The sequence below is a fragment of the Sardina pilchardus genome, chromosome 12, assembly GCF_963854185.1.
Source record: "Sardina pilchardus chromosome 12, fSarPil1.1, whole genome shotgun sequence".
NCBI lineage: Eukaryota > Metazoa > Chordata > Actinopteri > Clupeiformes > Clupeidae > Sardina > Sardina pilchardus.
This window is the reverse complement of record NC_085005.1, coordinates 32,802,754-32,817,690: the sequence shown is the minus strand read 5'-3', so window position 1 is coordinate 32,817,690 and position 14,937 is coordinate 32,802,754. Positions and strand designations below refer to the sequence as shown.

Below are 14,937 nucleotides of genomic sequence, written 5' to 3'. Positions count from 1 at the left end.
GCTCTCTAGAATCTGCTATCTCTGCCAGCTGGTGTTGCTTGTCTTTTAAATCTTCCACGTGGTTGCAACTGTAGAGACAAGTGCAAAGACCACAACACATTGTGTTCTCTTTTCCTGTCACCACAGTGCACCCATGTCTACGATTGAAGATACATTTGCGATCCTCAAAGGGATCTGAATCATGGTACATCTAGGGAGTCCTGAAAGAAAGAAAAACGCAAAGTTACCTTTTCCGTCATTATAAGAGTGCATGAGGAACAACTGTATGTGTCCGCTTCCCCCTTAAAATGATTATTCTGTTGACAATGGCTAAGAGTTACTGAAATAACCCCAAGACAAGAGCAGGAATAAGTATGGCCAATAATAAATATATTTTCACCACCTTTTCTCCTCGCAAGTGAATATGAAGTGGTTAGAATTGAGTGAAGTAAACTTACATCCACTGCCTGCACATCGGAGTCTATGAGTGAGAAGATTAGTAAGTGTACAACTATATTACTGAAAGTACAGTATATCCAAGCACAAACCAATTATCATCAACATCTACTGTACATCCCCATTTTTAATTTCGCCTCCAACAAGCAATGCCTGTGTATGGAGGCAATTAGGGTACCCTGCCAGGAATTCTACAAAAGGACAATGAAATAAGGACAATCATCGCATGTTTTGTAACAGCAACACTGGTAATGTAGAGAATGCAGTATTATGATGTATCTGAATATGATAAATAGTTTTTTCCTTGGCAAGCCAAGATGTCTTTTTCCCGAATATACAGTAGTCGCACATGCATCTATCGCACCAGTTAGTGCCATCAGTGAAATCCACATAGCGTTGAGAGACCCACGCATTTTAAGGTCAAATGTTCAGATTATTGAAAACAGCTCATGGCTCATCTAATATATTAGAGACAGTGTGACATGGAAAAACTTTTATCACTGTAATGTTTGCCTTTATGTTGACAATACAGAAGAGAAACCTCCTCTGATGAACTCTGCTTGCAGAGCATGATGTGCTCTGACAGCACAAGCTGAGCATATTCCCTTTTCAGCTATGACTGGGACACATTATTAAAGGTGTTCATATTTTTGTTACACAGCAGATGTTCCCGGGTCTGGTGAACCCACCACATTGTTTGGCTTTTCAATCAATACAGCCATAACAATGTATGTATGAACCATATCAATGTCTATTGGTAATTGAGCTAAAGTCTGTTAAGTAAATACATTGTGAGAAAATTAGGACATTTCATTATAAAAAAAGGTGTAAAATAGAAACAAGAGTTTTGATCATCGGTGCTTATTTCTTAGAACTTAATTAGAACAGGTGAAAGTGATTGAAATGTAACAATTTTGCTACTTTATGTGGGAATAGCAGGTGCAGAAGAGTGTTGTATGCAAACAAACTCAAGTACAAGTATGGGCACCCTACCAAAAAATGACTTTGGTAAAAGTTCAAGTCACCGACTGAAATGTTACTTGAGTTTCAGTCTTAAAGTATCTGAAATTTCTTGCACTTAAGTATGACAAGTAATGTTCAATTAAATGTACTCAAGTAATGAAAGTAAAAGTACAAGTAAATGTTAATAATAATCAAAGACAGTCTGATTTGTTTAGATTTTAAAGTTTATCCAGCATTTTTAAACCTGGAAAAAGACAAGTAGTCAGAAGCCTGACAGTTCCTCAATGTGCTTCTTTAAATTGGAGGGGGAGTTTTTGTAAGATAGAATTTCAAAATGTTTTGGGAGGCAATAGAGGCACTTCATTCGATAGGATAAATCTTTCACATCAACGTAAGAGAACATTGTGTTGAAATATGGCCAGGGGTGTGTGTGTGTGTGTGTGTGTGTGTGTGTGTGTGTGTGTGTGTGTGTGTGTGTGTGTGTGTGTGTGTGTGTGTGTGTGTGTGTATGTGTGTGTGTGTGTGTGTAGAGAGCCAGGGGTGCTCATCATCAGGGTCCCCTTCATTTGTAGCCAACGTAGCTGCTGTTTCCATCTCGTCTTCTTCCATTGAGAAGCTTTCTATTCTGCCTTCTACTGAGCTGTTCACGTGAAGCTGACAGGTGGAGTACCGTCATGCGCAAGTGCAAACATGCCTAGACAAGTCATTCCTGACTTCATTGAAGTTACCGGTAGGGTGTTTCTTTTTTTTGTAACGAGTAACTATATGGCGCATTGAAAATGTATTGGAGTAAAAGTATGGGATTAAATTTGGAAATATAGTGAAGTAAAAGTGAAAGTAATCTGAATTTATAAAACTCAAGTAAAGTCTCCCAAAATATACTTAAGTATGGTAGTGAAGTATTATTACGTTGTTACTATACAACACAGAACAATTACACTACACACACACACACACACACACACACACACACACACACACACACACACGCAGCAGGCCCAGTTAGGATAAGAACACAGTGAAGGTACATACTGTAGCACCTAAATATTACACTCGGGTCTAGTAGACCCCAACACAGTTATGTGTAGTTATATAATATAGGTCCGGTCGAACGATTAAGTTTTTTCCCCTTCTTTTTCCCGTCCTCTACTTCCTGAATTTTTCGCCAATGATTTCCAGGACACCAGGACACCATAACACTGGGCACATGAAACTTGGCATGTAGCCCCAGTAGACTTTTACGGCGCACACTCATTTAAATACACAGTAGGAGATGCATATAAGCTGCACAAATAGGAGATACAGGACAGTTGACTAGCATCATTTATTTTTGTGGAGAGAGCGTGCAGAACTGAGTGGCGGTCTTCAAAGGAAGCGTTTGAAGCAGGGCCGGTGTTGTGTGCCTTCTGATTATTCCCACCAACTGGTTTCTTTGCGCGTGCTCGCGTTGATCACGCAGCTGCAGCAGTCGAAAATTCACAAACAATTTGTTTTAGACGGGTTTCAGGCCGCATTTTATATCTGTGCCATGATCACTACACACTATAAACACTCGGACGAAAGACATGTAAAATACATGCTATATTTTTGCAATTTGTATAACATTAAACAGAATTCGAACCTGCAATAAATCCATATAGGCCTACTTCACATCAGATCAACAGGATTCTTCAGTGCGTTATCTCTACTTTTATACAATCTCATGGTAAATCACCTGTCAATTAACCACGTAAGCAACACTGTGGCAACATTTCGTCTTGCATTAGGTGGTTACATTGCCCTTATAACTCCTTGTCCGAGCGACTATAGGCCTATTTGGTTTTCAAATAAAATGCTCCCTGACACAGACATTTGAAAATTAAGAGCATTTTGGCAAACTCGTTTCATTCAACCCTTGAGATATCGCGGGCTGGTGCACTAAAATGTGAATAGTTTGTTCTTGTATCATTTAGATTCTCAGAATAGGACCAGGCTACAATAACGTCATCACCCAATACATCTTTTATTCAAGTTTATCAACCACATAGAAGAGTAGGCTAGTCTACTTAAACTGCACTGACGACCGTAGCAAGGTAACCAGTTGTTTTCGACCAAGGGCAACCACTTGATCCAGATAGACTAGTTTGGGACAGCATGTTGCCTGGGTGTCGCGTGGGTGTTGCCTTAATTGTAACACAATTTTCAAGTTAAAGTTGGCTCAGTAAGCAAGGAGACATGCAAGAGAGTCTCAAGTGGAATAATTTTGCGGGATCGAATCCAATTTAATGCTAAGTTTACTGTATATATTTTTTTTTACATGACTTTTGACCAACCGAGTGGCTGTAATTTAGCACTCAGCGTAGGGCTATATGAAAAGCGACTTCAAACCGCCTAAAACCACTTGTTTGTAAATGTCTGCAGACACTGTGGTATATGAGCATGGCGCATGCACGCGCAAGGAAAACCAGAAGGCACACAACACCGGTTCTTCCTACAGGCCACCAAGGCGACCGCCTAGGGCGCCAAATTGGTTGAGGGGCGCCCTAAAGCATCTTTCTTTCTTTTAACAACATTGATTAACAAAATAAGAGACGCTGGAAACAGAAAGTCATTACAAAGTAGCCTGCAAAGTGGAGCTAGCGTCTTCAATTGTAACTAAAGCCGGCGTATGATTTCGACAGGCTAATGTGTGAGAGCGTGTGTCAGTCAATCATAACAGTCTGCATAGGCCTAATCTTTGCAACGTTACATTGGTAAACATTGTTGCAATGTCATATCTGCCTCGTTTTAACGGTTAGCTACGTTACTACAATGCTGAAGAGAAAGTCACTGTAAGTCCGGTTCCAATAAACAAAACTTATCTAGTCCTATGATAAGTCCTATGTCCTATGGCTGACGCGTGTTCTTATAAAAAAGTCTTGTCTTCCAGCTAATGTTCTTGAATGTTTATTGTAACAAACAGCACAGTTCATACTCATACAATTGACATGATCAACACGGCCTGGAAAACCGTGAAACTCCAAACATCTCATGCCGTGCATCATTCAATCACATTCTTAACAAAAAACTAAAATGTGTTAAAGTGACATGCACCTTATTAAACAACATGTCACCTAGGGCCTACAGTGTAATCACACTAAGTAAAGTTACACCAAATCATATCCTGACATCAAATACAATTAGAAAAAATCAGAATTCTTTAGTATATTACATTCCAAATGAATTATTCCATTTAAATACACATGAGTAGGAGATGCATAAGCTGCACAAATAGGAGATACAGGACAGTTGACTAGCATCATTTATTTTTGTGGAGAGAACGTGCAGAACTTCGTCTCAAAGGGAGCGTGACGCGTGACGCGTGGAGCGCGAAGCGCGATGCATTCAGTCACACAAATTTTGGGGCACGCCGCTGAACCATACTTGGTATATGCATCTTTCTCCTCTTGTCTCAGGTCATCCAAAGTCCAGAACACATCAACAAACTTAAGACCGAGGACGTCAGCATTCTGAATCCTAAAGAAGCCCTGGTCACCCCAGCCTCTGCCCCAGGAGTTCATCAGCCGTAGGCGCTCACTGCTGCACCTGGACATGACGACAGCATGGCCACTAAGCTCAGCACCAGGTGGACGCTCTCTGATATCAATCACTGACCTGGTCAGTATGCCTTCTGGGTTGTCCTTATAGAATTCTGAGAACAAATCCCACTCTTGATCTGTAAGATGGAAAGTAGCAATTACTGGTCGCATGGCAGCAACAGCTGCCTTTGCACCTTCCTCATCTACCTGCTCGCACTGGAGACGGTACTGAGGACACACCTCTTTTACCACACTCAGTGTGCTGGCACCATCCTTGCCATACTTAGCGACCAGTTTCTCACGGATCTCAAAAAAATCTGGATATCCACCAACACGTCCCGTAATGCGTGTCATGGCCAGGTGCAGGACGGCTGCTGTTGCGTTGGCATAACATGTGCCACCCTCCTGTGATTTGGCACTAAAGCACCTGCCTCTCTTCTGTGGTTTGGTAGTAGACCAATGGTTGGCCTGGTTGATATACGTATCCACATCCACTGTCGCAAGAGCGTCTGCCTCATCCTTGGGGGCCAACATCCTTCCACTGGGTGGTTTCTGAAACACACAAAATAAATAGTAAGCTCTTTCACAGCCTTACATGCGTCATTTTTATGGGGTGGCACTTGTAAAAAAAAATTCACCAAGTCGTCGTACTATTAGTTTTGCAGGCAACATGGGTCTATTTTGATTTTAAAAAAAAAATGATTTCAGTCATTTGGGAGAGAGTGTGAGAATAGTTTATTTGAAACATTTTGAAACCATTTCAAATCACTCTATCCTTGCAGTTCACTATTTGACATTTGTTTCATCTTCATTTAGGGACAATGCACAAGTTCCATTTTTAAAAGTTTAATAATTGTTTGACATCTGGAAAAGCACCACATGTGAAAGGTCTACTGTGAAAGTCAGAGTCTACTGTACCTCCTCTCCTTTTTAAGTGGTGATTTATGCTAATTAGTTTACATTATATTTTCAATTCATTGATATTACTCTGTTTTCAGTCTGTGTTACAGTCTATTGATAACTGAGGGAAGGGCCACAAACGACAGCTGATTATGTTAGCCAATCATTGATTTATGTTTGGGGTAGGCCTATTGCCTAGCCTCGTACAGATTGTAGGTCTACAGCTCCACAGATCGGTTACTTCGTGCTTCGTCAGCCTTCTGATCAAAGACTCTAGAACAGAGCAAAATCTTTGCTTCTGATGACCATCTCTTATCTGCTGACCAAAGATTCCAGAACAGAGCTCTGTTCTAGAATCTTTGCTGCTGACTGCTTGGAGCAGCGCAGCAAAAGCAAAGGCTACGGTCAATAAGTGGCAACTGTTGTCACGACAAATACAGTGAGTATTTGGCAAATAGCCTAGATATTATTAATGCTGTTAAGACATCATTATCATCTAGCCATGATACATTTCAATAGCATTCAAACATTTGTCTGTCACATATCCTTTGAACTATTTAAAGTCCTGTTTTACCGTTTTGAATGGATCCAGCTCACTCGCGATTCAGAAGATGGATGCATTTCATTGCACTCCGTCAACTCTCAGTTTTATTTTAAGTTCTTACCAGGGATAGGCCTACTATTTTGATTCATTTATGCTTGCTCTTGGTGCAATACATGCAGGCTTAAATGGTGCATATTAATGAATAACTTAATTTAGCCTATTCACTTTCGTTTTTGAGACCCACATAACGTTAGCCTACACTCAGACATGACGTCAGATGGCGCACTCCGCTCCTGATGCACATGAAAGTACCGAAATTTAGCACAGTTCAATTTCACGTGAAGCAATACCCGGTAATACCGACGTGATTCGGTCGGTACCGGTAAAAGTACAGGGGTCGTACCCAACCCTACTCTTTATTTACCTATGGTAGCCTACAACATTGGCACTTTGTACACTAAATGCCCATACACTAAGTTACTTGAACATAGATTTTCAAGCGCCTATTACCTACCCCACATACTATTTTCATCCTTTGAAAAAGGACTGAAAAGCACAACCTTCCCTTGAAGCCCATCATATGTGAACAGCTCAAATATTGGTACAACATAATAAATACAGTATGTAAAAATGGAATGATAGATACCAAATGCATACAAAACAAGTACGTTTATCTTCCACCCTACAAAGTTTAGGCAGCCTATGAATAATACAATACTTTTCATGATATTAATGCCCAAACATTGCCTCCCAGATAATGTGATTTTCAGGCTGTAAAACTGAAATATTTTAAAAACTTAAAGTAATTTACATGTTGACATGTTGTTTACATCAGCAATTGACATCTATTCTTTCTTTCTATTGTTTCTATTGTTAATCTGTTTTTTTTTTGTTGGTTTTTTTTTTGTCAGACTGTCATCCAAAAAGCTCTAAACGCCACTTAACAAAACTTTGCCTACCAAAAGTCCACTTGAGGATTCTCTGTAGATTCACCTTGAAGTGTTGTGGATGTTCAGTTCTGGTCAGACGTAACTTACTTAGAAACGGCATGCGCTTTTATACTGATACGTGAGCAGAGCTGCATCAGCAAAACTGGTGTGACACTGCTACTTTATCAGCTGCTCACTTCAGAGACCTGTCCTCAGCAGCAGCAGAACATGGCAGAACATTGGTGAATACATTGTTTGTAATTTTGAGCTATTTAGTAATGTAACTTCTGTGGAGAGAATCATTTTTAAAATCTACTTTTCATTGCTATACTGTAATGATAGGGTTGGGTACCTATCACATTTGAACCGATATCAGTACCGGTGCCGGTGCTTGAGGTTCGGTGTCGGTATTCAACGGTATTTTTTTCGGTACCATTACTGAATCTGTAACGCCTTGTTTGTATCAACTACAAGTTGCACAAAATCAAATTTATACATTGAGAATGTTTTTAACACAATACAAACCCCTCTCATTTCTTAAGTATGAACAAAAACAATGGATAGTGAAAGTTTTTTAAACAGACTCCATCAAACCCAAGCAGAACAAATAATTAGTCCATTGCTTATGATGATTTAGCTATTTTAGGCCATGTTCATGAAAAAAGCAATCCTTCCATCTTTGTTTTGTGCAATTTAACATGGTATGCCAGGCATCATGTTTATTAAGCCGCCCCTTTTTAATGAAAACATAGCCTATAGAGTTTACAAATGGTTTAGAAGTTATTCATTTATTCATTAATTAATTACAAACTATTTTAAAAGTTCATTTTTTAACACCTCTCCGCCATAGCCCTTTTCATCTCGCATGGCTATCTCCTAGAAGCAGGTAGGTGGTATGCGTTCCACAGTTTGGGAATCCCTGGCGGATCCGGGCCAAATATTTTGCTATCTGGGTAGATTATTATCCACTCCTCACCAGTTCTGTTGATTAAATTAGCCTACTTCCTTTATCAGTAACTTTCTAACGTGAGTAGTAGGCTGGCGAGTTTGGTCGTTCGGTTATCCTTTGACTAATAAAACATTCCATGCCATCGTGAATTTAAAGCATTATCGCACGAGTGGGAGTGGTGTTGTTGGCCAATATCGCCACGGCTGTGGTTCGCCGCAGGCTTAGATTGTTGAAATGGTGCTGCAAGTTAAAACATGAGACCTTATAGGGACAATGCACAAGTTCCATTTTTAATTAAAAGTTTATTAAAGTTTGACATCGATCTGGAAAAGCACCACATGTGAAAGGTCTACTGTGAAAGTCAGAGTCTACTGTAGGCATACCTCCTCTCCTTTTTAAGTGGTGATTTATGCTAATTAGTTTACATTATATTTTCAATTCATTGATATTACTCTGTTTTCAGTCTGTGTTACAGTCTATTGATAACTGAGGGAAGGGCCACAAACGACAGCTGATTATGTTAGCCAACCATTGATTTATGTTTGGGGTATTGCCTAGCCTCGTAGGCTACAGATTGTAGGTCTACAGCTCCACAGATCGGTTACTTCGTGCTTCGTCAGCCTTCTGATCAAAGATTCTAGAACAGAGCAAAATCTTTGCTTCTGATGACCATCTCTTATCTGCTGACCAAAGATTCCAGAACAGAGCTCTGTTCTAGAATCTTTGCTGCTGACTGCTTGGAGCAGCGCAGCAAAAGCAAAGGCTAGGCTACGGTCAATAAGTGGCAACTGTTGTCACGACAAATACAGCGAGTATTTGGCAAATAGCCTAGATATTATTAATGCTGTTAAGACATCATTATCATCTAGCCATGATACATTTCAATAGCATTCAAACATTTGTCTGTCACATATGCTTTGAACTATTTAAAGTCCTGTTTTACCGTTTTGAATGGATCCAGCTCACTAGCGATTCAGAAGATGGGTGCATTTCATTGCACTCCGTCAACTCTCAGTTTTATTTTAAGTTCTTACCAGGGATAGGCCTACTATTTTGATTCATTTATGCTTGCTCTTGGTGCAATATATGCAGGCTTAAATGGTGCATATTAATTAATAACTTAATTTAGCCTATTCACTTTCGTTTTTGAGACCCACATAACGTTAGCCTCAGATATGACGTCGCTCCTGATGCACATGAAAGTAGCCTACCGAAATTTAGCACCGTTCAATTTCACGTGAAGCAATACCAGGTAATCAGAGGTGTCAAAAGTATTCACATTCATTACTCAAGTAGAAGTAAAGATACTAGGTTTTAAAAATACTTTTGTAGAAGTGGAAGTATGAACTCAAGCTTTGTAGGCCTACTTAAGTAGAAGTATAAAAGTACTGGTCTCAAAACTACTTAAAGTATAGGCTAAAAGTAAAAGTAATGTAAGGGGAAAAATGCCATTAAGGACAAAAGTTTAGGCTGCGCCACAGGGGCCTATAGTCCCCTACCCCACTTTCCCCAAAACATTTTCTAAAGGCCATAATGACTGTAATGATATATTTAAATGTTAATGTGGAAACATTTGGGATGCACTATAGCTACCTGTTTCAGCCGCATACAGTGAGGAGCACATGTATTTGATACCATGCTAAAACAGGAATATAAAATCATCATTTGACAATTGATCTTAATGCCTTAATTTAAAAAATGAGTAAAAATCAAACCGCCAAGGACACCAATTTTCTTTGTGATTGAAGAATGTATCGTAAATAGATAAATGTTTTCCTTAAATGCTAGGGGAAGGAAGTATTTGACCCCCTATGTAACCCTATGGGAATTTAACACATAGGGTTAACATAGGGGCAGGCAGATTTTTATTTTTAAAGACCAGCTATTTCATGGATCTAGGATATTATGCATCCCGATAAATTTCCCTTGGCCTTTGGAATTAAAATAGCCCCACATCATCACATACCCTTGACCATAGCTAGAGATTGGCATGGTGCTTTTTCCAGTAGGCCTATTAGCCTGTTTGATTTGCATTGAGCTCAATGAGCATCAAACAGGCTAATAGGCCTACTGCAAAAAGCACCATGCCAATCTCTCGCTATGGTGAAAGGTATGTAATGACGTGGGGCTATTTTAATTCCAACGGCCAAGGGAACTTTATCAGGATGCATAATAACCTGAATCCATGAAATAGCTGGCCTTAAAAAATAAAAATCTGCCTGCCCCAATGTTAACCCTATGTGTTAAATTCCCATAGGGTTACATTGGGGGTCAAATACTTCCTTCCCCCTAGCATTTAGGAAGAACATTTATTTATTTACGAAACATTCTTCATTCACAAAGAAAATTGGGGTAGTTAGCGGTTTTATTTTTACTCAATTTTTGAATTAAGACATTAAGATCAATTGTCAAATGATGATTTTATATTCCTCTTTTTAGTCAACTTTAGCATGGTATCAAATACATGTTCTCCTCACTGTATATGCCCATTCAACATGAACGCATTCTAGTATACAGATACACTACAGGCTACATTAAAGAACCATAGGCTATGTGTACTACTGAGCATTATATGTGTGTCATACAGCGGAAGTGTACATCCAAGCTTAGCTGCAGGGATTTGTGAGGGCAACAGATGTACTGTAAGATAACAAAACTGGACACGACAACTGGACAAATTGGTGTGCCCAGGGCAGGCTTAGTGGCAGTTACCCTTGTATGGTTGTCTTGTCTATACAGTATACATTAGTGCCGTCAAAATGTATGATTAATCCAGGTGTTTAATCAAAAAATAAAAAATACTTGGTTTGTTTGGAAGGTGGGGCCAAAGAACCTTCAGTGGATGACTTCCATTTGAGGACGAATTGGGTGTTTCCCCTGTGGAGAAAAATGAATGCACAGGCACAGATTAAGAGTGTTATTTCTCTAAAACCACAAGATCAGACTATCTAGGACCTCCGCTGTATTAAATGTCATGCTTGAAGTTCATGAATGAAGGTGTACATGTGAGGGTCGAGGAGCAGTTTCACTGGTCTGTGTAGTTGCTTTGACAACTAGAATATCTTTACACAATTAACTTACAAATATCCCATATAGCAGTAAGCTCAGATACCATTTGGCTAAAGTTGAATTTAAAATCTCACACAGTGCCCCCCAAACAAACTTGCAATGTTAAACCATAGCCTACTGCTAGCAAGCAAACCATGGCATAGCCTACTGTAGGCCTAGCAAGCCATTGCAAATCACACACTGTGCCCCCAAACATTCTGGCAACATTGAATCATAGCATGTAGGCTACAGTATCTACAGTACCCTCCAGAAAGATTGGCACCCTTGGTAAAAGTTGACTAAAAATAGGTCTAAAAAATTATCTTTAGGTGATTTATTGTACTCCCACAATGAAAACAAGGAAAAATACATCCTGCAAGGGAAGCAAATTTATTCTGAGAAAAAGGAAAATCTCATAAAGAAATAAATGTTTTTAATAAAAACACGTCACTCACAATTATTGGCACCCCTACTTGTAATACCTTCTTAAACCTCCCTTTGTCAATAAAACAGCATGTAATATTCTTCTCTGACACCCCATAAAGATTGAGAATACAAAGTAAGGGATTTAAGACCATTCATCTTTACAAAACCTCCCCAGATCGTCCAGATTGCTAGGTCCACACTTGTGCATTCTTCTCGTTGACTCATCCCACTGTTTTACTATGGAGTTTAGATCAGGGGACTGCTATGGCAATGTCTGAAGCTTGATTTTGTGTTCAGTAAACCATATTTGATCTGTGCATTTGTTTTGGTTCATTGACCTGATGAATGATCCAATCATGACCAACTTTTAGGGCCTTGGCAGAGATTGTTTGATTTCCTTTGAAAATATTCAGGTTTTTCTTGGTGTTCATGATGCCATGCACCTTAATTAGGTCAAGGCCTTTGGGAATTAAAACAGCCCCACAATAGCACAGCCCCTCCACCATAATTCTGATTAGGCATGGGGTTCTTTTTAGTATAGTCATTCTTCTATGTACGCCAAAGACACCTTAAGTGTTTTTAGCAAAAGAGCATAATTTTACTTTCAGCTGACAATAGACCACACTCCCAGACATGTCATGGTACCATTCAGTAACTCCTGCCATTTACATTGTTCATTAAATGACTCTACTGGCTTTAACCTGACATGCTGTCTAAATAATCTATTAGCAGTGATTATGTGATTCACTTTGGAAGATTTTTTTGGGGGGACTTGGTGACCCCAAGATGATAGCTTTGTCTGTAACTCTCAACAGTGGTTCTTATGGATTTTTTTTGCCTATCATACCATCCTCCATACTGTGCGTGGGAGCAAAATAGCAATGGATCTTTGTCCAAGCATGTTTGCCACATTTCCAGATGATTAGAACCTTTTAGTCATCAGAAGAGACATTCTCTTACTTACAAATGTCAACACAATTTCTTTTTTTTTCAATTTATTGTATTCTCTTGTCTCTCCAATGTTGAAAAATGACTAGAGGATTTAGCCTCTGAGTGACTTCATTTTCATACCATAGTGAAAAAGAACGTCATGAACTACTTCTGAAAGTTCACAGACACTCTGATTTACTTTAAAACGTTGCATTTACATAGGAAAATGCTCCTGTTAAATGTTGTACATAATATGTTTCAGGGGTGCCAATAATTGTGAGCAAGCTGTTTTTGTTAAAAATATGTATTTCTTTATGAGATTTTCCTTTTTCTCAGAATAAATTTGCTTGCCTTGCAGGGTATATTTTTCCTCATTGTTTTCATTGTGGGAGTACAATAAATCACCTAAAGATTATTTTTTATACCTATTTTTAGTCAACTTTTACCAAGGGTGCCAATAATTCTGGAGGGTACTGTATCTAGTATATAGCAAACATTCAAAATATACCATTCGGCTAGTAGGCTACGTTAATAGGTGGCTACAATGTGCCAATAATCAACTAATAACAAACTCTCGGCTTATCTCAATATGCTTTTTCAAATTAGACAGCGAGTTTTTGAAAGCCTGTGGTAGGCTATTTGAGTGCAGAACTTGCAGCAGTTCATCCGCAATTAGTTGATTTTCCACCCAACCATTTCGAAAAGTTCTTCCAGGGATGAGGGATGTTGTCCAGGGACGAGTTGGCTGCTCTGATGGATCGCGTACAAACCAATAGGGTGTCGGAATGGTATATGTTTACACTTCTCGTCCAACCACAATCAAATTCTCTCTATTCGCATTGCGCAACTCATTTGGATAGTACATGGAGATGCTCAACACTATATGACTCTTGTGCTTGACCTCACTACTCCTCACATCACTATTGCCTTGTGAAGAGAAGAGACCACAGCAACACTTTACTTACCTGATTTTTCTCCTGTGTGTTTTTAACGAGAAGTTTTGGTGTGTTCATCTCTTTGCTCAGGTTCCACTCATGCCAATGTTTGCTGTGTATGCCTTGTTTACTCTGAAGCTAATGTTTACTTCTTGTAATGACAAATAATCTGATAAATAAATGCTGCTCTGCTTAAATCTAAAGTCTGTTTCGGTACCTGCTTGGGACCTGGGGAAAAAGAGTCACTTTCATGAGTTATCCACCCCTAAATGGGACATGAGCGGTCATACATTGACCTTGACCTTTTAGCAGTTTTGAAATGGTTTGCTGATATTACCGTTTTTTGCAATTGACAATAAAATACTACTTCTAAACAACCTCCTACTTGAGCATATGATTACAATTAGCCTCCATGCACTGCATCTGAAATCCTCTTAAGACCCTGCTGAAAAAAAACAGCAAGAAACCAGCTTAGGCTGGTAGCTGGTTTTAGCTGGTTTTAGCTGGTCTTTGCTGGTCTTTGCCCAATACACAGTTATTATTGCTGGTCTTTGCTGGTGTAGCTGGTTAGGCCACCAGCTAGACATGCTGGCGTGACCATCTGAGGAAGCTGGTCGTGCTGGTGTGACCAGCCTGTCGTTTGGGATACAACTGGTTTAAGATGGTCATGCTGGTGACCAGCCTGTCAAGCTTGACAAAGATGGCCAAGCTGGTTTTCTAGAATAACCAACATAAGCTGGCGTGGCCAGTACAAAAACAGCAATGTAGACCAGCAACACCAACTAAAATGACCAGCTTAAGGTGGTACAACAATCAAAACCAGCTGAATTACCATCATAAGCTGGGTAAACCAGCTGAAGGTGTGTTTTCGCGAGAGTTTTGCTGGTCTAGCTGGTTAACCAACAAAGGGTGCCCTGCTGAAAAAAACAGCCTGACCAGCTAAAGGTGGTTTGCTGGTTGACCAGCTTGTTAACCAGCTTATTTGACCACCCTTTGATGGTTTTTTTCAGCAGGGTGGTCAAATAAGCTGGTTAACAAGCTGGTCAACCAGCAAACCACCTTTAGCTGGTCAGGCTGTTTTTTTCAGCAGGGGAGTGTTGAAGCTCTGATTTCAAACCTGAATCCTCTTAAGAGTGTTGAAGCTCTGATTTCAAACCTGAATCCTCTTTAGAGTGTTCAATCTGTGATTTCAAACCTGAATCCTCTTTAGAGTGTTCAATCTGTGATTTCAAACCTGAATCCTCTTTAGAGTGTTCAATCTGTGATTTCAAAGTCATCTTGTCCAGGTTCCATTCCCACCTCATCTCTCCTTCCCACTCAC

General features: G+C 39.6%; 1 protein-coding gene across 1 annotated transcript; it reads right to left on the bottom strand.

Moving 5' to 3' along the window:
* Positions 1-4,419: 4,419 nt before the first annotated feature.
* On the bottom strand, positions 4,420-13,684 carry LOC134098110 (uncharacterized). The gene is made up of 2 exons (XM_062551065.1): positions 13,647-13,684; positions 4,420-5,507 (listed from the first exon to the last, which is right to left on the bottom strand). The coding sequence occupies exon 2, from the start codon at positions 5,487-5,489 to the stop codon at positions 4,680-4,682; it is 810 nt and encodes a 269-aa protein (XP_062407049.1). The 5' UTR covers positions 5,490-5,507; positions 13,647-13,684; the 3' UTR covers positions 4,420-4,679.
* Positions 13,685-14,937: the final 1,253 nt, after the last annotated feature.